Here is a 22,549-nt window from a genome sequence, read left to right as displayed (position 1 = left end):
TCTAGCCACTTTTGGAAACCACTTTGATCACACTTTTTATAAGATTTGTACTTTTTAACAAACTCATGTATTTTTCACATTCACTGGTAAAAAGTGGTATCGCAGCTAAACTAACAGTTTATCACCTTGCTCCTTTTTCTTTGGCTATTAACACATTACCCATGTGAAGTAACAGTTTTAATTATGTGCCCTATTAACTAATATATTGCTAGCTAAGGAATGTTCCTTATCTTATTATAAAAGTGATAGACATTTCAGAGGCACCATCTTGGCTTCTTTATTTCTTTGTCTTCACGTCCAGACACCCCTTAAGATTGTTTCTCAGATCTTTATTTAGTTTGCTTAGTATTTGCATGTTTGCTTGTACTCTAAAATAAACTGAAACCTTGGAAGTAAGACTGCTCGTCATTCGTCACTCCCTGAGATCCAACAATACTCGTCTACTGTAATTGCCTTGCCCACTGTGGCCCGAGGGCAATTACTAGAACAATTCTCTTCCCGTAGATACTAAAGTTATTTTAATGAACAAACTCCATAAATGACCATATTCTGCCTATAATGGTACAAGTTAATCATATGTTTACTAATCCCTATTTTCAGGACTTATCTAATTTACTTTCTGTATATTTAAAAAGGGGCAAGTAGGAAAAGATGACAAAAGTTAGTGACACCCAAAATCCATGTAGGATTTCATGCAGACTTCTTCATTATATTTTCTCCAAAGGCAGATACCAACATAAGTCACACAACTAAACATTTGAAGTTACTGTATGTTCCGAGAAGAATACCTCAGGTGAATTCTCACTGCCTTCACAATCAAAACAAATATGCCAACTTACCCTTTGGGAGCCACCTTTACTGGAGTTTTTAAAATTTTTGGATAGCCAGCGTTGCATGATTAGACTTTAGCTTCTTTTTTTACATATATATAAAACTCAGAGACAAGGAGAATCACTACTAGACACATACACTTCACCAAGATCGAGTCAGAGTTTCGAGTCTTCAATTCTCCAGGATAGTTACAGCGAAGTTCAATTTAAAATTGGACTTTGAACACCAAGATAAGATTCACTTCCAATAAGGTACAGAGTTCAAAGCTGAACTTATATTGTTTATTTGCTAAAATACCAGAGAAGGGAGGTTAAGTGTATCAGTAAAAAATAGAGAAATTAGACTTTTATCTTTTGAATAGATGCTGAGAAGTTTATTAGAGTTTAGATAAACAAAACCATGAGATACTTTAATTAGGAAGATAATTTCCACTGATCAGTAACTGAAGGGAGCCCATCTAAAGTCAGCAGCAAGAAAATGAAGGGATGTTAGTAGAATGATTTTCCATTGGATTGCAACAAAATAACTTGGCAGAATATAAGAATTCTCAATGAAACAGACTCAAACACAAAATGCTCACAGAACTCAGCAGGCCAGACAACATCTATGGGAGGAGGTAGTGACGACATTTCGGGCCGAAACCCTTCATCAGGAGTGAAGTAACATGGGATGGTCAAGGGGGGATCAGAAGTGGGAGGAAGGATGAAGTAGAGAGCTGGGAAGTGATAGGCTGATGGGAAGTAGGCTAGGGGGAAGGAGGAGAATTATGGGAAATAAAAGAGAAAGAAAGGTAGGGCTGGGGGGAGATTTATAGTGAGGGGGGAAAAGAGAGAGAAAGAGAACCAGACTAAAATTATAGATAGGGATGGGGTAAGGGAGGGCAGGGGTATTAATGGAGGTCTGTGAGTTGAATGTTCATGCCGGCAGGAAGGAGGCTACCTAGGCAGGAGATAAGGTATTGCTCCATCGACCTGCATGTGGCCTCATCTTGACGGTAGAGGAGGCCATGGACAGACAGACATGTCGGAGTGGGAGAGTTCTGTGGAATTGAAGTGTGTGGCCACAGGGAGATCCCGCCACTGCTGGAGGACTGAGCGCCGGTGTTTGGCGAAACGGTCTCCCAGTCTGTGGCGGGTCTCCCCAATGGCCACATCGGGAGCACCGGATACAGTATATCACCCCAGTTGACTCGCAGGTGAAGTGGTGCCTCATCTGAAAGGACTGTCTGGGGCTTAGGATGGTGGTGAGGGAAGAAGTGTGGGGGCAGGTGTAGCACTTCTTCCGTTTGCAGGGTTAAGTGCCTGGAGGGAGGTCAGTGGGGAGGGATGGGGGGAATGAATAGACAAGGGAGTCGTATAGGGAGCGATCCCTGCGGAAAGCTGAGAGTCGGGGGGAGGGGAAGATGTGTCTGGTGGTGGGATCCCGTAGGAGGTAATAAAACAAATGTTTTTTTTTCTGTTCTTCCAGAATTCATTAACAAAATTTGTCTTTTATAACTTCATCAAGGTAAAAGTATGATTTCACATATTCCGAGCTCCATATCATTTATTATGTGACTCACATATGCTCAGTGGCCACTTCACTTAATAAAGTGGCCACTGAGAGTATGATTGTGGTCTTCTGCTGTTGTAGCTGTGCATGAAAATCCCAGGAGATCAGCAGTTTCTGAGAAACTCAAACCATCTCATCTGGCACCAACGATCATTCCATGTCAAGGTCCCCAAGATCACATTTCTTCCCCATTCTGATGTTTAGTCAGAACAACAACTGAACTTCTTGACCATGTTTGTGTGTTTTTATGCATTGAGTTGTTGTCACATAATTGGGTGATTAGATATTTGGATTAACAAGCAGGTGTAGCTAATAAAGTGGCCACTAAGTATATATGACTAAATCAAAGTCAAAGTTGAGTTTATTGTCAAATGCACAAGTACGTGCACGCACAGGTGCAATGAAAAAAGCATCACAGGCACAGAGTGTCATATAAGCACCAGTCACAAGGGTAAACAAATATAGATTACACACAAGTTTTACAAGAAAGAACCCAATTAGAATTTTAAAAAGTCCATTTTAGTGCAAAGTGATCACAGTGGTTATAGCATCACTAAAGCTGGTTCAAGAACTGAATGTTTGAATGGTTGAAGGGAAGTAGCTGTTCTTGAACCTGGTGGTGTGGGGTCTATACCCCCATCCAAAGCTAGCTGTGAGAAGATGACATGGTCTGCATGGTGGGGATCTTTAATGATGAAAATTGGCTTTTTGAGACAGTATCTTCTGAAGATATGACCAGTGGTGGGAAGGATGTACCCTTGATATATTGGGCAGGACACATGCAAACGCCTTAAGACACTTCATTGCAGCTGGTATAAGCACCAGATGGTATTTATTGTGGCAGGCCATCATGCTGTTCTTGGGCACAGGTATAATAGATGTCCTTTTGAAGTAGGTGGGAATCTCAAATAGCAGAATTGAGAGGTTGGATATGACCATAAACTAGATCTTTAGTTTTTCAGCCAGGTATGCTGCCTACAATAGAAGCCTTTCACAGATTGAAGGGCGCTCGGCTGTTGGCTTCAGAGACTGATGTTACAGGATCATACAGAGATGAGGGACATGTGTGGGTGTGTCATAGCTCTCCTTATGAAAGCTTGCAAAAAAGTGCTTATCTGAGAAGAATGTGTCACTCTTTGTTCTCACCTTGTATGAAGTAATAGTTTACACACTCTGCCACAGCTGGCATGTGCTAATACATGATTCCGTTTGGTATGAAATTGCCTTCTCACTCACAATGGCCTTCTGGAAGTCACACCTAGAACTTGCATGGCTCTGTGTCACCAACCTTGAATGCCATGGATCAAGCAATCAGCAATTATGATACTTTTGGCTCATCTACGGCTTCTGCTTGAGAAAGATTTGGAATGCTTTTGTGGGTACACAGTCCTTATGAAGTGCTAATGACTCTGGCGCATTCATTTAGAACCTGACAGTTCCTTGAACGCCAACTCGAAACAATCCCAAATTTGTTCTTCCACATCTGCCATCCAGCTCTTCTTAATCCTTTACAGGGGTGTTGCACTTTTCAATATTTGTCTGTACACCAGCAGGTGATTGGAAGTGCAGGTGAGGGATGGATCAGTAAGTGTTTTTGTTGGTGGTGTAGTATGGTCAGTGTGTTGGACCTTCCAGTGTGGCAGGTAATGTGTTGAAAATAGTTAGGCAGAGAGTTCTTCAAGCTAGCTTGATTAGTTTCCTGCCACAACATGACAAGGCTTGGGATATGCTGCTTCTCTCTTGCTGATTACTGCATTTGGTTCCTCAAGGGCTAGGTGACACGTATTCTACAGACAGGATGAAGGTAGGGGATTCCTGTGGATGTCACAACCATGTATTCGGCAGCACAGTCGATACAGCAATTGCGCTTGTGAATTTGCATGTGTCAGCTAATTATTATTTAATCGTGATAGTAGTTAACTCTATACTTGTCGTCGTAGTGCTTGTTGAGACTTGGACAGAGCATAGCAACGCTTTGCTGCCGTTTTGCATTCGGCCTTCCCTGAGATATTGGACTTTCGACTCTGAAGACTAGCGGTATTCGTTTAATGTTCAGATGTTCTTTTCAGCCGCAGTGCAGGCTTTGGTTTCATTTTGAGAGTTTTAGTTAACAGCCCTGTTTGGCCTAGTGTTTATTGTTTTATTTTCCCTTTAACACAGTTTGTATTAAAGTCTGTGAACTATCAACCTTTTTCAGTGTCTCTCACTCCACACTTGGGCCATATCCGAACCTCATAACAGCAAGTCTCGAATAACAAAGTTGGACCCAACAGAGAGAGAGCAGCTGACCTTGGCTATGAGGTTCATTGGTCAGGTAGGAGACAAGCGACAGGCAATGGAATTTGTTCTCAGTGAAGTTACGGAGGCAATGAAGCAGATAACCACATGCCGACAAGCCCAGTCTCACTTGGAGGAACAGGTATCTCCCCTAGGCACAACTGTTCAACCGCTCACCACAGACAATCGGTGTCTGTGATTTCCACACTCACGGCTGCCGTCCACGAACATACTGTGAACAGCCAGCATCAGCTGACAGCCATTAACATACTTGCCAGCTCAATTCAGCAGCTTCAGGCTGCCTCAGTCCCACTCCCAGCATCCCGCAGGTCCTCCTTTTCTGCTGCCTCGACAATCTCTCCTACTAAAGCTACCGCTACTCTCTTCCCTTGATGGCATCTGCAGTTTAACATCTCCAGGGAGCATTAATATTTTCCAAAATTGATCTGCGCAATGCTTACAATCTGATTCACATAAGAGAAGGGGATGAGTGAAAAACGGCTTTCAGCGCCTCTAATGGCCACTATGAATACCTGGTGATGCATCTTGGTCTGGCCAATGCCCCCATTGTATTCCAGGCCATGGTTTACAATGTGCTCAGGGAAATGTTGAACCAGCTTGTTTGTGCAGTTGGATGACATCCTTATCTATTCTCACTCTCATCAGGAGCACATCCAGCATGTCCAGGGAGTACTCAGAGGCCTTCTTAGAAATAACCTGTGCGTCAAGCTTGAAAAATGTGACCAAAACACCAAAGACCAGGTGTTGTTTTTGGGCTATATATTTACCCCATCCAGTGTTCAAATGGACCCTAGTAAAGTTCAGGTTTGGGGGTCTGTATACAACTCCATTCAGGGTCCTTTTACCCTTACAGTTTCTTAGTTTTATCCACAGTGATTCAACACCTTCCAACCCTATGTCACCATTTTCTAATGTTTTGATTTCACTTTTTACAATGCCACCCCTCTGCCTTCCTGTCTGTCCTTTCAATGCAATGTGTACCCTTGGGCAATGTGTACCCTTGTGCACACACGTTTTTCAACCAGCGCACAAAGAAAATTAATGAGCGCACAAAAGGTTAGTTACCTAAAATAATGTAGTAATTAATAATTATACTTATTGAAAATAATCTTTTAGCTAAATATTTCTGTTAACTAGTTAGTAGGTTTTTCAAATACCACAATGCACGTCACTAATTTACGTCACCTCACCTTTCCTGTTCCGGTTTGTACAGCTGCATCATGGCGGCAGCCATCTTTAGCGGACAGTGTTCATATCGTAAAGTTTACAAAGATTTGTTTCAAATCCTTTAGATAGCTTACTAAGTTTTTATTGAAAAAATATTGATTCACTATGTTGAATTCAAAAGAAGGGAAGGGTGTGAAGTGCAAAAGAACTGCAGATTTGTTTAAAGTTGAATGGCTTAACAGAATAGTAGAAACTGCTACACTGAAAGTTTATGAAGTTATGAACATTCAGCTATGAGAAAAAATTATGTAGGATTCAGAAACTGGAGTTTTGTTTGTATTGTCATGATGCAAATGTTGCTGGAGAGTTTGCTAGTGGAAAGAAGTGGGATGATATTTGGAAACTTAACTTTTTGAAGTGGCATTTTGGATGTTTTCCAAAAGCTCAGGCAACAGAATCCATCATTACCCATTTGAGGAGTGCTACACATGTTATGGTTGAGTGCAGATGAGCAAGAATGAAAACAATCAAACCCAGAGGAACTCAAAGAATGGGTAAAAGCCAAAGACAGGAGAGAAAAAATAACTGAGTGACTGAAATATGTATGTTATTTTGTTGTTATTCTGTGCAAGTTTATGTCAAATATTTTGTAAACCTACATAAACTGTGCCATGTGTACATTCAGTGCGCATATACTTTTGTCACAAGAAAAGAATTTGCACAACATAAGATTTTTGCGCACACTGACTACTAAAAGTTAGAGGGAACATTAACTCTTGGATATTAAGCTCCCAGCTATAATCTTCTTTCAGCCATAATTCAGTGAGGCCCACAACGTCATACATGTCAATCTGTAACTATGCTACAAGATGATTTACCTTATTCTGTATACAGTGCATATTCAAATATAACTGTGTATATTCAGTCCTGCGTTCAGTTCCCCTTTCGATTTTGTCCCCTTTTTACTTTGCAACTCATCATCTTGAGTGCAATTTTCATCAGCCTCTCCTCGCTAGTAGTCTCACCTACACACTGCCTCAGTTTGTAAACCAACACCTCCATCCCCAACTCTGGCAACCTTTCAGCAAGGATATTGGTCCATCCGGGGTTGTAGCCTGTCTCTCAGTACTCTGAATGGGAAGTCAAGGAGGAAGGTTCATCAATTTTAAATTGTCACTTTTTGATTTTGTTCAACCATTTGATTCCTAACTTTGTCTGAGGTTTTACCAGCATCTGCCTCCACAATCTCTCCACTAACTGTTCTGGCACACTGGTTCCCATTGCCCTGCAACTCTAGTTTAAACCCCACCGTATAGCATTAACAAATCTTCCCACTAGGATATTAGTCCCTCTCCAGTTCAGGTGCAAACTGTTCCCTCTGTACAGGTCCTAACTTCCTTGGAAGAGAGACCAATGATCCAAAAATATTATGCCCTTCCTCCTACACCAACTCCATGTTTTATACTGTATACTCTTCCTAGTTCTAGTCTCATTAACATGTGGCATGGCTAGCAATCCTGAAATCACAATCCTAGAAGTCCTGCCCTTTAACTAGCACCTAACTTCCATAAACTCCCAGTGCAAAACATTGTCACGCATCCTACCCATGTCACTGGTACCTACATGGACCAAGACTTCTGGCTGTTCAGAATCTCACTTAAGAATGCTGAGGACTCGATCCAAGATATCCTGGACCCTGACACTCGGGAGGCAACATACCATCTGAGAATTATGTTCTCACCCACAGAACCTCCTGCCCATTCCCCAAACTAACAAATCTCCTATCACCATAACGTGCCTCTTCCCCTTTTCCTTCTGAGTCACAGAGGCAGACTCAGTGCCAGAGATTTATGAGTATTTGGACAAACATGGCCTAATTAGGAAGAGGCAACGTGGCTTTGTGTGAGGCAAGGTGTGGCTTACTAACTTGATTGAGTTTTTTGATGAGGTGACAAGGGTGATTGATGAAAATAGAGCTCTGGATGTTGTCTAAGTGGATTTTAGTAAGGCGTTTGACAAGGCCATGCCTCGTGAAAGGCTCATCCAGAAGATTAAGATGCATAGTGAATTGGCTGATTGGATTCAGAATTGGCTTCCCATTGAAGACAGAGGGAATTGGTTGAAGGGACTTATTCTAGCTGAGATCCACAAGGATCTGTACTGTGATCTCTATGGTCTGTGATGTTCTGTGCGTAAATGACTTGGATGAAAATGTAGAATGGTGGGGTTTGTAAGTTTGCAGATGATACGAAGATCCGTGGAGTTGGGGATAGGATAAATGTCTGGCAAAAAATACAGCAGGATATAGATCTGTTGCAGTTATGGGTGGAGAAATGGCGGATGGAGTACAACCTGGACAAAAGTGAAGTGTTGCACCTTGATAGGTCAATGTAAAGAGACTAGGTTCATAGCTCCTTGAAAGAGACTACACAGGTTGCCAGGGCTGTTAGGAAGGTATATGGCACAGTTGTCTTTAATAGTCAAGGTACTGAATTCTGAATCCAATCAGCCAATTCACCATTGGTCCCAAGCATCTTAATCTTCTGGATGAGCCTTTCATGAGGGACCTTGTCAAACACCTTACTAAAATCCATTTAGACAACCTCAACAGCTCTACTTTGAGTTTCAAAGTCAGGAAGTTAGAGTGCAGCTTTATAAAACTCTAGTTAGGCAACATATGGTGTATTGCATACAGTTCTGGTCATCCTATTAAAAGAGGGATGTCAAAGTTTTAGAGAGAGTGCAGAAGAGGTTTATCAGGATGCTGCTGGAATTAGAGTACTTGAGGTACCATGAGAGGTTGGAAAATGCTGGGTTGGTTTTTTCTGAAGCGACAGATGCTGAGAGGAGATCTGACAGAGGTATATAGGATTATGAGTGGTTTATTGAGAAGATAGAAAGTTTCTTTGTCCCAGGCTTGAAAGGTCTAAAACCAGACAGTATACATTTAAGGTGAAAGGGAGTAATTTCAATGGATATGTTAGGAGCAAGTTTTTTTTTTTAAACACAGCGAGTGATGGGTACCTGGGCTGGTGGTAGAGGCAGATACATTAGGGACTTTAAGAGACATTTAGATGGGCACAGGACTGTGAGGAAAATGGAAGGATATGGACATTGTGCAGGCAAAAAGGATTAGTTTAGTTGGCCATTTGATTACACACGTAACTGGTTTGGCACAACATCGTGGCTCTGTTCTACGTTCTATCTCGTGACAAACAGGATCCAACTAAAACCGGGGGGGGGGGGTGAAATCTGCAGGGATACGCTATGCTCAGCAATACTCCCAACACTACATGGCCCACCCTGCAAGTATGCAGACACTAATTCAGCAGTGAATGAAGGAGTATTCGATTTGCACGGTTTAGAATGTTGCAGATGAATTCATAAGTGCAGAGCAACAGATTCCACGATTGAGCACCTACCTTATCACTGTCCATCGTATTCTGTGAGGTCCTTGATGCAATGGAAATAGTATCTGGCTGACTGCTACCATCTCCCTGACTATCTCCATCTTCTCCCATGTCCCTAAGGGTAAGAACAACAAAATTATTAAACTGTTGCTCCCTTGGCAAAAGATACTGACAAAAAGATACAAAGGACTACAATTGTCAGTGAACCTTTTGTTTAAATGTTTAAGGATGTGCTTCATCTGAACAATGATATGTTACTTAACTGGGGTAAGAGCTGTGAGACATAGACAGAAAGGTTACTTAAAGGCAGGAGGTGGTATACAGGCCATGTAAGTGTAAATTATATGGAGAAATAATATAAAGTCCTTAAAATGTTTAAACTGTTCAGTTGCTTAAAAGATAATGGTTGTAAAATAATAAATACTCCTCAATATATTTTTGATGTTTCTAAAATAAATTCAGTCGATTGAGATAGTTGGAGATGGACACAGGTGGCAACTTGATTGAAAAAAGTAGTGCAACTGTTATAGTGAATAGCTTGTATTTTATCAAAACAGTAAATCATAATTTGCAAATTATATAGTTATAAATAGCTATTTAAACACTTGGTTAGACGAGAACTTGAAAGAGGCATAAAGAGAATTGTGATGAAGACCACTAGATCTGAGGGAGCAATGATAAATGATCTAATCATTCCGAAGTTTGGATTTAGTATTATTCAATGGTTACTGATCCGGACATTGTTAAATACTAGATGTTTGACCCGGAGACTTTGCCAAACTCTGAGCCAGTGCTTACTTTTCTAACTTCTGGCAGTGACAAAAAATTAGGTTTTTTCAGAAAACTAAACGCAAACTCTCTGTTCACTGCCGAAGCTCATTACTTTGTCCTGAATTATAGAACCATAGGAATACAGAAAACCTACAGCACAATATAGGCCCTTCAGCCCACAAAGCTGTGCCGAATATGTCCTTACCTTAGAAATTACCTAGGGTTACCTATAGCCCTCTATTTTTCTGAGCTCCATGTACCTATTCAGGAGTCTCTTAAAAGACCCTACCGTATCTGCCTCCACCACAATCGCTAGCAGTCCATTCTACACACTCACCATTCTCTGCCATCTACCTCCGACATCTCCTCTGTACATACTTGCAAGCACCTTAAAACTGTGTCCTCTTGTGCTAGCCATTTCAGCTCTGGGAAAAAGCCTCTGACTATCCATGTGATCAATGCCTCTCATCGTCTTATACAGCTCTATAAGGTCACCTCTCATCCTCCGTCACTCCAAGGAGAAAAGGCCAAGTTCACTCAACCTATTCTCACAAGGCATGCTCCCCAATTCAGGCAACATCCTTGTAAATTTCCTGTGCATCCTTTCTATGGTTTCCACATCCTTCCTGTAGTGAGGCGACCAGAATTGAGCACAGTACTCAGTGGGGTCTGACCAGACTCCTATATAGCTGCAACATTACCTCTTGGCTCTTAAACTCAATCCCACAATTGATGAAGGCACTGTATGCCTTCTTAACCACAGTCAACCTGCGCATCAGCTTTGAGTGTCCTATGGACTTGGACCCCAAGATCCCTCTGATCCTCCACACTGCCAAGAGTCTTACCATTAATACTATATTCTGCCATCATATTTGTCCTACCAAAATGAACCACCTCACACTTACCTGGCTTGAAGTCCATCTGCCACTTCTCAGCCCAGTTTTGCATCCTGTCAATGTCCCACTGTAATCTCTGACAGCCCTCCACACTATCCGCAACACCCTCAACCTCGCTGAAATCCATATACACTACATCTACTGCTCTACCTTCATCAATGTGTTTAGTCACATCCTCAAAAAATTCAGTCAGGCTTGTAAGGCCATGCTGACTATTCCTAATCATATTATGCCTCTCCAAATGTTCATAAGTTCTGCCTCTCAGTATCTTCTCCATCAACTTACCAACCACAGAAGTAAGACTCACTGGTCTATAATTTCTTAGGCTTTCTTTACTCCCTTTCTTGAATAAGGGAACAACATTCGCAACCCTCCAATCCTCCAGAACCTCTCCTGTCCCCATTGATGATGCAAAGATCATCACCAGAGGCTCAGCAATTGCCTCCCACAGTAGCTTGGGTTACATCTTATCTGGTCCTGGTGACTTATCTAACTTGATGCTTTCCAAAAGCTCCAGCACATCCTCTTTCTTAATATCTACATGCTCAAGCTTTTCAGTCTGCTGTAAGTCATCCCTACAATTGCCAAGATCCTTTTCCTTAGTGAATACTGAAGCAAAGTATTCATTAAGTACCTCTGCTATCTCTGCCAGTTCCACACACACTTTACCAGCATCACACTTGATTGGTCCTATTCTCTCACGTCTTATCCTTCTGCTCTTCACATACTTGTAGAATGCCTTGGGGTTTTCCTTAATCCTGCCCAACAAGGCCTTCTCATGGCTCCTTCTGGCTCTTCTAACTTCATTCTTGCTGCGAGCCTTATAATCTATTCATTAAATAAATTTAATGAATGGCTGGTTCATTTCCCAATTCATCAGTAAATCTCGCTTCTTCTCAGCCCACGAGTTTCATCTGTTGCTTGACAACACCTCTCAATCCTTTTATCAGAGGAGGTCTTGAGGCAGAAAGACTGACTTTTGTAATCAACCATTAAATAAGTCCCTGTCTTGCATCATGGTGTTATGCTGCTTCTGTATGACCTGCTGCACAGTCACTTGTTCTCTCTTCTTCACTTTAGGACTTCATGAGCTGCACCTCATCACTAGCAAAGCTTGTTTGGCTCAGAATGCATGCAAGTACTACAAACAATAAACAGACAGAGAATTCACAAAGTCACGGAAATGTTTAACTTTCTACAGATAACATGAACAGACAAGGTTTTAGAAAAGAAAAATAATTCTCCTTCTGAAGTTGACACTCTATCATGGCCAACCCAATTTCCCTCGGGATCAATAAAGTATGTCTGTCTGTCTAAAACAACACAGAAAACAATAAAGCAAAGAGGGGGCTAAACAGCACAGACAAAACAATGAATGCCAAAGAGATTTTGCTTGAACTTGATTGTGCATCAAAGAAACTAGATTAGAATTTGCTCCAGGGATAAACTGAGCACTGGGCAGAGTAGAGACGTAGAATAATACAGCACAGAAACAGGTCCATTGGCACAACTGGTCCATGTTGACCGCAGCATCGTCTCTGCAATCCTCAGACATCTGTGTTTGGCCCGTATCCCTCCTAGCTTATCCCCTCCATGTACATATCCAAAAGTTTCTTAAATATTGCAATTGTACTCACCTCGACCACTTCCCCTGGCAACTCACTCCAACTACTTATGACTCTCAGAGTAAAGAGGTCACCTCAGGTCTCTTACATCTTTCTCCTCTTACCCTGTATCAGTGCCCTCCAGTTTTGGACTCCTCAACCCTGGGTAAAAGTCTATGAACATCTACCTTATTCAAGTTCAAGTTCAATTATCATTTGACCATAAATAAAACAGCCAAAGAAAACAGTATCCTTTCAGGACTAAGGTACAAAACACATTACCGACAGCACACAGCACATTACACTTTGCACAAATAGCACCTATAGTTATAATTTCAGAAAAACATACAGTCACAAAGAAAAAAAAGTAATATAGCTGAAATCCCTGGGTAGTATGGCTGTAGACGGAGGTTAGTGAGCTTCCACTGAGTGAACACTGGAGGGCAGCAGAGAACAGCACCGCTGGGAGGGTCCAACCCAGACTCCAGTCTGCCCACGGAGGTCACTGGTTTCTCCCACAATACCTTGCACAGTGGGACTAGTCCTCGCCTCAACTGAGACAATGCAGTCCAATGAACCAGTGAACTGGACTTGCAGTATTCTACGTTACCAATGTCCAACAGGGTCTTGCAATCACAATAAAATCATCCAAGACAATCACTTGCTTCGTTTGTTGGATCGCACACTATCTCCGCATGACAGTATGCCACAGGTCCAGGCAACAATGCAGCAATGATACACAGCAAGTCTAGCTCCATCGTTATCGAGCAACTCTCTGATGGGACAGTCCTGCAGTTCTTGATGTTCTTAGTATCCAGTAGTGACACGCAATTGTAAGAAAGATAAATAGGACAATCAAACACATCATTTAATTGGACCCTGTGGTTGTTGTGACTGAGCATGTTCTCATACCCCTGTTAAGTTTATAAACTACTGTGAGCTGATCCTTCATTCTCCAGTGCTCCAGGGGATAAAGGTCTAGAGTGGCAACTGCTCCCCATAACTAAGGGCCTCTAACACGGACAGCATCTTCATAAATCTCTTCTGCACCTTCTTCAGGTTGACAATGTCTTTCCTGTATAACAGGGTGTCTAAAACTGGTCACAATACTCCAAGCCTAGCCTCATCAATGACTTATGACTGCAGGGTAATGTCCCTATCTGAAACTATGAAGGGAAGGCCAGCATGCTGAATACCTTCTTCATCACCTTGTCAATCGACACCTTTAACAGTATTTGCTGTTTGTACCATGTACATTCAAATCCAAAACACTTACATACATTATGAATAAAAGAGGTAAGTCCCAACACTGATCCTTGAGGCACTCCACTATCACAAACCTCTCGTTAGGGAATTGACCTTCAACCACCATGCTCTGCTTTCTATCACTGAGCCAATTCTGAATGCACCTCGTTAACTCCCTTGAATCCCATGTGACCAAGCCTTCTGATTAGTCTGCCATGTGGGACCTTTTCAAAGGCCTTGCTAAAATCCATATAGACAACATCCACGACCCTACATTCATCTATCCTCTTAATTACCTCTTTGAAAAACTCCAGAAGATTTATCAGACATCATCTCAAATGCACAAACCATGCTGACTATTCTTGATTAAGTCTTGATTATACAAGTAATGGTAGATCTTGTCCCTTGGAATTCCCTCAGAGCTTCTCTACAACTGAAGTTAGGCTCAGTGGCCTGTAGTCCTGGCTTTGTTCTTGCTATCCTTGAATAAATAAACAACATTAGCCATCCTGCAGACTTCTGGAACTTTGATTAGCAAATGAGTAGCAAATATTTCTATAATATCTTGGTGATTTCTTTCTGAACCTCCCATAAGGTACAGGGGTGCATCTGATTGGACCCTGGGGGATTTGCCAACATAATGTGCTTCAAAGCTGCAAATACCTCCTTTCTCATAATCTGTATATGATCCAAGTCCTCACTACTCATTACTCATTGCTTTGGCATCCATGCTATTTTTCTTAGTAACCAACTAGGAGTAAGACATTAAAAATCTCAGCTGCCTCCTGGAGCTCTACACCCAGGGATCCCTGATGGTCTTTAAGAACACTTAGTCTTCTCCTTGACACACTTTTACTGTTAACATAATTGAAGAACCTCTTGAGATTATCTTAACACATATACATATATCTTATCACCTCTTTTTTCCCTCTTGATATCCCTCTTACTTTTCAACTGTTTTATATTTGTCAAGAGATTCATTTGTACCCAGCTGACTAAAAGTAACATTCTTTCTTTCTAGAGCCTCAATATCGCTTGTCAGCCAGGGCTCACTGAACCCGGTATGTCTACCCTTCACTCGAACAGGAATATACTACCATTATATGAGACTCTTCTAAAAGCATCCCACTTGCCAGCTGTTCCTTTGCCTTTAAAAGGAGTTTCCCAGTCAACTACTGCAAGATACTGCCAAATGCCGTCAAAGTTGGCCAGGCTCCATTTCAGGACTCTAACCTGTGGACCTGTTCTATCTTTTTCCATATTGATTTCTAAACTAACCAAATTGTGGTCAAGAGACCCAAAGTGCTTCCCAATTGGCACTACTTTGCTTGGCCCGCTTTATCCCTAAGAGGAGGTCTAGAATTGCCCTGTCCTGAGTATGTTCCTTTAAATGCAGTATTGTTTGAAGAAATTGTCTTGGAGGGACCAGACTAATTCTGCCCATCTCAGCACTTTACACTCTGGGTACTTGTTTCTTTTAACACTCGCAGGGTGCCCCAATACATCCTCAGACGTTTTGGTTGTTAATGTAAACAACGCATTCACTGTATGTTTAACGTATGCATGACAAATAAACTTGAATCTTGGCCCAGTTATACCAGGAAAACTGATAGCTCCCACTGGCACTACCCCACTATTCTCAACACATCTCAGGTTCCCACTGATCATGGGGAAGTCTATAATTGATAAAACATTCTTACCTGTTTCTCTGCCATGCTTAAAGCATCAGTATCCTGGAACATTGAGCCACTAGACCACCTTTTCCCAGCGATGATTCTGTTATGGCCACAATATCTTTGTCCCTTTTGTACAATCTGCTTCTACCCCAGAAGAGATACCAATGATCCGAGAACCTAAACAGCTGCTCCCTGCACCAGCTCTTCAAACACATAGTCATCTAGTCTATCTTTTTATTCCTGGCCTCATGAGAACATGGCACCAGAAGTAAGCATCCTCGAAGTCCTGCATTTGAATTTCTTACTTCACGCCCTGTACGCATTCTTCAGGGCCTCATCCAATGTTCTCTTGTGTCACTTGTACCAATATGTACAATGAACTCTAGGCTGTTTCCCATCTCCTTCAAGTGTTTTCTGCAACTGCTCACAGACACTCTTGACCCTGGCATCCAGAAAGTAACACACCATCCTGGTGTCTTTTCCGCGGACCCAGAACTTCCTGTTTGTCCTCTCGCTATTGAATCTCCTATCTCTATACCATGTCTGTCTGTACTCAGAAGCTGTGAGCCAGTCACAGTGCCAGAGATCTAACTCCTATTGCTAACACCCGAAAAACTTTCCCCTTAACAGTATTCACTGGGTTACATCTGTTAGTGAGGGGAATAGCCATAGGGAAACCTTGTACTGACTGACTACGCCCCTCACTTCTGGTGGTTACCCATCTGTCTGAAGCCTGTGCCTTGAGTGTGACCATCTCGATAAAAGCCCTCAGCTTCCTGGATGATGCTGAGTACCTCCAGATCCAGATTTTCTTTCTTAATCTGGTCTGTTTGGAGCTGCACTTGGGTGCACTCTCCACAGAGGTAGTCATCAGGAGGCTATGAGGCTCCCTGACTTCCCACATCGTGCAAGAGGAACATCCCATTGTCCTAACTACTATCCCACCTATACCGAACTACTACTCTGAGAAACGAAAGTGAAAAGCCTGGAATCACTTAACGAACAACACGTGTCTCCTAGTAGGGTGAGATAAGTGGTGCTGATGCTGGAAGCAGTGTAGTTGAGGAAAGGTTTGAAGCATGGAGGTGGTGAGATTATTGGTTCTTTCTGGATGGATTTGTTACAAGAAATGGATTTCTTCATTAAGTGCTTGTGAGATAAAAACTCCACAACGTTATGAAATAAAACAGCATACAGAAATAAGTCAAAGAAAATGCTACCTTTTACTATTATTCCTTTGTTTTGCTGGGGTTTTGGGTAACTGGATAGGTTCTTTCAGAGCTCCTTTCAAGTGGATAGTTCTTTCTTGTATTACCTCCCGAATATTTTTAATCCAATCCTGTTTAGTTTCAATGTTGGAAGCCTTAAGAACAAACAACAGGGGATCTGGTAAGATTTTATCATTATGACAATAACATCAATAACCAGCAAAACCTCCCTCAAAATGGTGTCAATGTCTGGTAAATGAGTGCATGAAGCCCCTTGAAAATTCTTGGCAAATGCAGTACTATACAAAAGGCTTAGGCACCCTAGATGTTTTATATGGTTTCAGATGATATGGCCTCCACAGAGCCCTGAACTCAACATCATTAAGGGTGTCTGGGATTAACTAGAGAGACAGAAGCAAATGAGATGGCCAATATCTGCAGAACTGTGGCAAGTTCTCTGAGATGTTTGAAAGAACTTATCAGTAGATTTTCTTATAAAACTGCATGACAGTGTATTTAAGAAAATTGATGCTGTTCTAAAGGCAAAGTGTGGTCACAGCAAATATTGACGTGATAACACATCAATTAGTTTTTTATTGTTTAGTGATCTTTATAGTAACTTTTTGATATTTTAGAAATCTTCTTTTCATTACTTTTGAAAGCATCTTCACTTTACAGATCTTTTTACATCTTCCAAAGACTTTTGCACAGTACTATGTATCAGAATTATTGCATGCATATATCAGAATCATAATCAGATTTATTATCACTGAACTATATAACGTGGTAGTTGTTATTTTGCGCTAATTTGCAGTCATAAAATAATTATACTCATAATGACAAAATTAATAGATAGTGCAAAGAAAGAAATAATGAGGTAGTACTGTAATCTAGGACTGTTTAAAAATCTGATGGCGGAGGGGAAGAAGTTGTTACTAAATCATTGAGTATGGGTATTCAGGATTCTGTACCTCCTCCTTGACATTAATAATAAGCAGAGGTCATGTCTTGGGTGGTGAATATCTTTATTGATGGATACCACCTTGCTGAGGCACTACCTCTTGAATATGGTTTCGATATTATGGAGGATATTGCCTGTGATGGATTTGGCCGAGTCTACAGCACTCTGCAGCCTCTTACGATCCTGTGCATTGGAGACTCCATACCAGGTTGTGATGCAGAGTCTTTGGTGACATACACCAGTGATTAATGGTGTTCCACAAGGGTCAGTGTTGGGACCACTTCTTTTTATGCTGTATATAAATGATTTAGATGATGGAATAGATGGCTTTGTTGCCAAGTTTGCAGATGATATGAAGATTGGTAGAGGGCCAGGTAGTATTGAGGAAACAAGAAGATTGCAGAAGGACTTAGACAGATTAGGAAAATGGACAAGAGGGTGACAAATAAAATACACTGTCGTAAAATGCATGGTCATGCACTTTGGTAGTAGAAATAAATGTGTAGACCATTTTCTAAACGAGGAGAAAATCCAAAAATTTGAGATGCAACGGGACTTGTGAGTCTTTATACAGAACACCCTAAAGGTTCACTTGGAAGTAGAGTCGGTGGTGAGGAAGGCAAATGCAATGTTAGCATTCACTTCAAGTGGTCTAGAATACAGGAGCAGGGATGTGATGCTGAGGCCTAATAAGGTACTGGTGAGGCCTCACCTTGAGTATTGTGAACAGTTTTCATCTGTTCTCCTCATCTAAGAAAACGTGCTGGCATTGGAGAGGGTTCACAAGGATGATTCCAGGAATGAAAGGGTTATTATACGAGGAACACTTGTTGGCTCTGGGCCTCTACTCGCTGGAATTTAGAAGGATGAGGGGAGATCTCATTGAAACCTTTTTAATGTTGAAAGGCCTAGAGAGAGTAGATGTGGAAAGGATGTTTCCCATGTGGGAGAGTCTAGGACAAGAGAGCACAGCCTCAGGATAGAAGGGCGTCCATTTAAAGTAGAGATGTGGAGAAATTTCTTTAGCCAAAGGGTGGTGAATTTGTGGAATTTATTACCACAGGCAGCTGTGGAGGCCAGGTCGTTGGGTCTATTTAAGGCAAAGCTTGATAGGTTCTTGATTGGACATGACATCAAAGGTTACAGGGAGAAGGCCGGGGAGTGGGGGTGAGGAGGAGGATAAAGGATCAGCCATGACTGAATGGTGGAGCAGAATCGATGGGAAATGGCCTAACTCTGCTCCTATGTTTTATGGTCTTATACCAAATTTCTTCAAATTGCTAAGTACAGCCACTGGTTCACCTTCTTCACGACAGCATCAATAGGTTGGTCCCAGGACAGATCCTCTGAGATGTTGACACCTAGGAACTTAAAAATGGCCACTCTTTCCATTGCTGACTCCTCAATGAGGACAGGTACACGTTCTCCTCTGGCCCAATGATCGAGTATTAAAGGCAGTGTCTCATGGTAGTATTTTGGAGCTTTGATCAGACAAAGTTAGACTGGAGATTTTGAGGCTTTAGCTCTTTTACCCATCAGTCAGAGAAGGCAAAAACAAAAAATCGCAGGTACAGTTTTTTTTACCCCGTCTTCACATTTGCTCAGTTAGAACAGTCAAAATGCCAAGCAGGATAACTAAACGCTCCTCTTGTGGATGTGGGAAGGCAGGGAGACCTCCAGTGTCCCTAACAACTATACCTGCCAGAAGTACATCCAACTGCAGCCGCTAACAATGAGTGTTAAGGAGTTGGAGCTGGAACTGGATAAACTCCGAATCATTTGGGAGGCTGAGGACGTGATGGATAGGACATCTAGAGAGGTATTTACACCCAAGGGCCAGGACACAGAAAACTGGGTGACAGTCAGGAAGGGGAAAGGGGTCAAACAGCTAGTGCAGAGTAACCCTGTGGCTATCCTCCTCAACAACAGGCATATCACTGTGGATACTGTTGGAGGGGGAATGATCTAGCAGAGGAAAGTCTCAGCGGTCGGGTCTCTGGCATCAATTCTGGCTCTGTAACTTAGAAGGGAAGAGGGGAGAAGTGGCAAGCTTTGCTGATAGGGGATTTGTTTGTTACAGGAATAGAAAGGAAGTTCTGTGGGTGAGAACAAGATTCACGGATGGAATGTTGCCTCCTAAGTGTCCGGGTCTGAGACAGCTCGGATCAAGTCCTCTGCATTCTAAAATGGGAGGGTGAATGGGTGAACAGCCAGGAGTCATGGTCCATGTAGGTACCGATGACATGGGTAGGATGAGTGATGTGGTTCTGCAAAGGGAGTTCAGGGAGTTAGGTGCTAAATTAAAGGGCAGGACCACCGGGGTTGTGATCTCAGGATTGCCACCTGTGCCATGTGCTAGTGAGACCTGAACTAGGAATATTATATAGTTTAACACATGTCTAAGGAGGAGGGAAACCATTGGAATTTTGGTTCATTTGGCTCTGTCCTAGTTCTGTACAGAAGAGATGATTTGCATCTGAACTGGAAGGGGACTAATGTTCTGTCAGGAAGGTTTGTTAATGCTGCATGATGGGGTTTAAACTAGAGTTGTAGGGATGGGAAACCCTGCCAGAACAGTTAGTGGAGAGACTATGGAGTCAGATGTTAAGACCTCAGACAAAGTCATGAATCAGAAGGTTGAGCATGGTGTGACTAGTGTCTTGAGTTGTGTATACTTTAATGTAACAAGTATCGTAGGAAAGGCGGATGTGCTCAGGGCATGGATCAACATCTGGAATTATGATACTGTAGCCATTAGTGTGATTTGGTTGCAGGATGGGCAGGACTGGCAGCTCAATATTCTGGGGTTCCGTTGTTTTATACGTGACAGAGCAGGAGGGAATAAAGGAGGAAGGTGGAATTACAAGTCAGGGAAAATGTTGCGACAATGTTATGTCAAGACAGACTGGAGAACTCGTCTATTGAGGTGTTATGGGTGGAACTGAGAAAAAAAGAAAGGTATGACCACATTATGGGGCTATATTACAGACCACCCAACAGTCCAGGGAATTTAGAAGAAGAAATTTGTAGAGAGATCATCTGTGACTAGTAGGTGCCATAGGGATTGATACTGGGTCCTTTGCAGTTTGTCATCGATATCAGCAATCTGGATTATAATGTGGTTAACCAGATCATGAATTTTGCAGATGACAGTAGAAATGGGGCCGTAGTGGACAGCAAGGAGGGTTATCATTCATGGCTTGCAGATGGATCTTCAACAGCTGGAAAACGGGCTGAAAAATGGCAGATGGAATTAAATTCAGACATGCGAGATGTTGCACTTTGGTAGGGTAGGTCTTACACAGTGAATGGCAGGGTTTGAGGCATGTGGTACAACAAAGGGACTTGGGAATACAGGTTCATAATTTATTGGAATTAGTATCACAGGTAGATAGGGTTGTAAAGTAAGTTTTGGCGTATTGGCCTTCAAAAATCAATGTATTGAATACAGGAGATGGGATGTTATGTTGAAGTTATATCAGACATTGGTAAGGCCTAATTTGGAGTATTGTGTGCAGTTTTGGTTACCTTCTTATAGAAAAGTAAATACGGTTGAAAGAGTACGAAAAAAAATTACAAGGTTGTTGCTGGTTCTGGAGGACTGTGTTATAAGGAACGATTGAATAGGACGTGATTCCATAGAACATAGAGAGGAGATTTGATACAGAACATTATGAGGGGTATAGATAGGGTAAATGCAAGCAGGCTATTTCCACTGAGGTTGGGTAGGACTACAGCCACAGGTCATGGGTTAAGAGTGAAAGGTGAACTGTTTAAGGGGAACATGATAGGAAACTTCTTCATTCAGAGAGTCATGAGAGTGTGGAATGAGCTGCTAGTGCAAGTGGTGCCTGTGAGCTCGATATCAGCATTTAAGGGCATTTTGTGATAGATACGAGGGCAGTACGGGTATGGAGGGCTATACTCCCAGTGTAGGCAGTGGAAGTGGTTTCAGTATAGACCGGCGGAAAGGCTCTACTTCTCGATGACTCTATGACGCCATGAAAGCAGCTATATAACTATATGTTACACTTTTCCACTTTTCACATGGTTTGACAGACAGCCAACCAAAATAGAACAATTACTTTAAGGTGAATAATCCTTACTTTTAAAAATAATAATAATTTTTTTCTTTCTGAATAGCACATATTAAGAAGTACCCTATATCCATTCATCCAAAACAAACTCAGTCATGAGTTTACCTTAAGGACAGTCTTGTTATCTGAGGAAGGTGTTCGGCCCACCCACAAAGCAAATTTGCAGGGATCACCTTCCACGTGCTCTGTTACCCCCAACTCCGATGTCTGGAAATTGAAGATGGAAGAAGTAAGTGATAATATAACTTGAAAACAGTAACTTACTGAACACACCTTTGGCTCAGAATGGAAATAAATTACTATCTCATTAACCAGAAACACGTGCACTGCTGTGACCCAGCACTGCTCCATTGAGCAATTAGTGCAGCACACTCCTAGCAGCTGTAGCTGAAGTCCCTCTTTAAGTTATTCCACCTTTTTTATGTTCCTATAGGATTTTTCTTGAGAACAACTTTTCAGTCTAAGCTTCAGGTCATCCAGCAAAATATTTCCGTGGATGGCTTGGTGTGCAGTTTTGATGGATCTGCTCCTGGAGTTTTTGCTACATTAAAGACATTTTATAGAACTTGTTTAACTGCCACAACAATTTTTGCACATTTAACAAATAGCTTGCAAGTTTCACATGAGGTGATTCTAAGTGTTAAAATCATGAGGCATTATTTTTATTCCTTAGTACAGTCAAACATTTGACCTTGGTGGCATTCCCTCAGGTTAAGCATGGCTGTTGGCAGTCATGATTAACATTTAATTATTAATTTTTTGTACAATATTTTATCACTCTAGCTTGGAGGTACAGAAAATGACTTATGCTGTTGTATATTTTTCATCTTGATT

At 41.8% G+C, this 22,549-nt stretch overlaps 1 protein-coding gene across 2 annotated transcripts in view; it reads right to left on the bottom strand.

Annotated features, from left to right (window-relative positions):
* Positions 1-22,549, bottom strand: part of kalrna (kalirin RhoGEF kinase a) — a 705,069-nt gene that overhangs the window by 230,265 nt on the left and 452,255 nt on the right. Inside the window, exons 31-33 of one of the 2 annotated variants that reach the window (XM_059966562.1) lie at positions 21,821-21,922; positions 16,670-16,812; positions 9,270-9,372 (exon numbers count right to left, since the gene is read on the bottom strand). In XM_059966562.1, coding sequence (XP_059822545.1) covers positions 9,270-9,372; positions 16,670-16,812; positions 21,821-21,922 — 348 coding nt within the window. Of the gene's footprint in view, positions 1-839; positions 1,014-9,269; positions 9,373-16,669; positions 16,813-21,820; positions 21,923-22,549 lie in introns of those variants that run through there. The other variant, XM_059966560.1, reaches the window with a different exon arrangement.

Source organism: Hypanus sabinus, chromosome 4, assembly GCF_030144855.1.
Source record: "Hypanus sabinus isolate sHypSab1 chromosome 4, sHypSab1.hap1, whole genome shotgun sequence".
Taxonomy (NCBI): Eukaryota; Metazoa; Chordata; class Chondrichthyes; order Myliobatiformes; family Dasyatidae; genus Hypanus; species Hypanus sabinus.
This window is presented reverse-complemented; position numbering and strand designations above follow the sequence as displayed.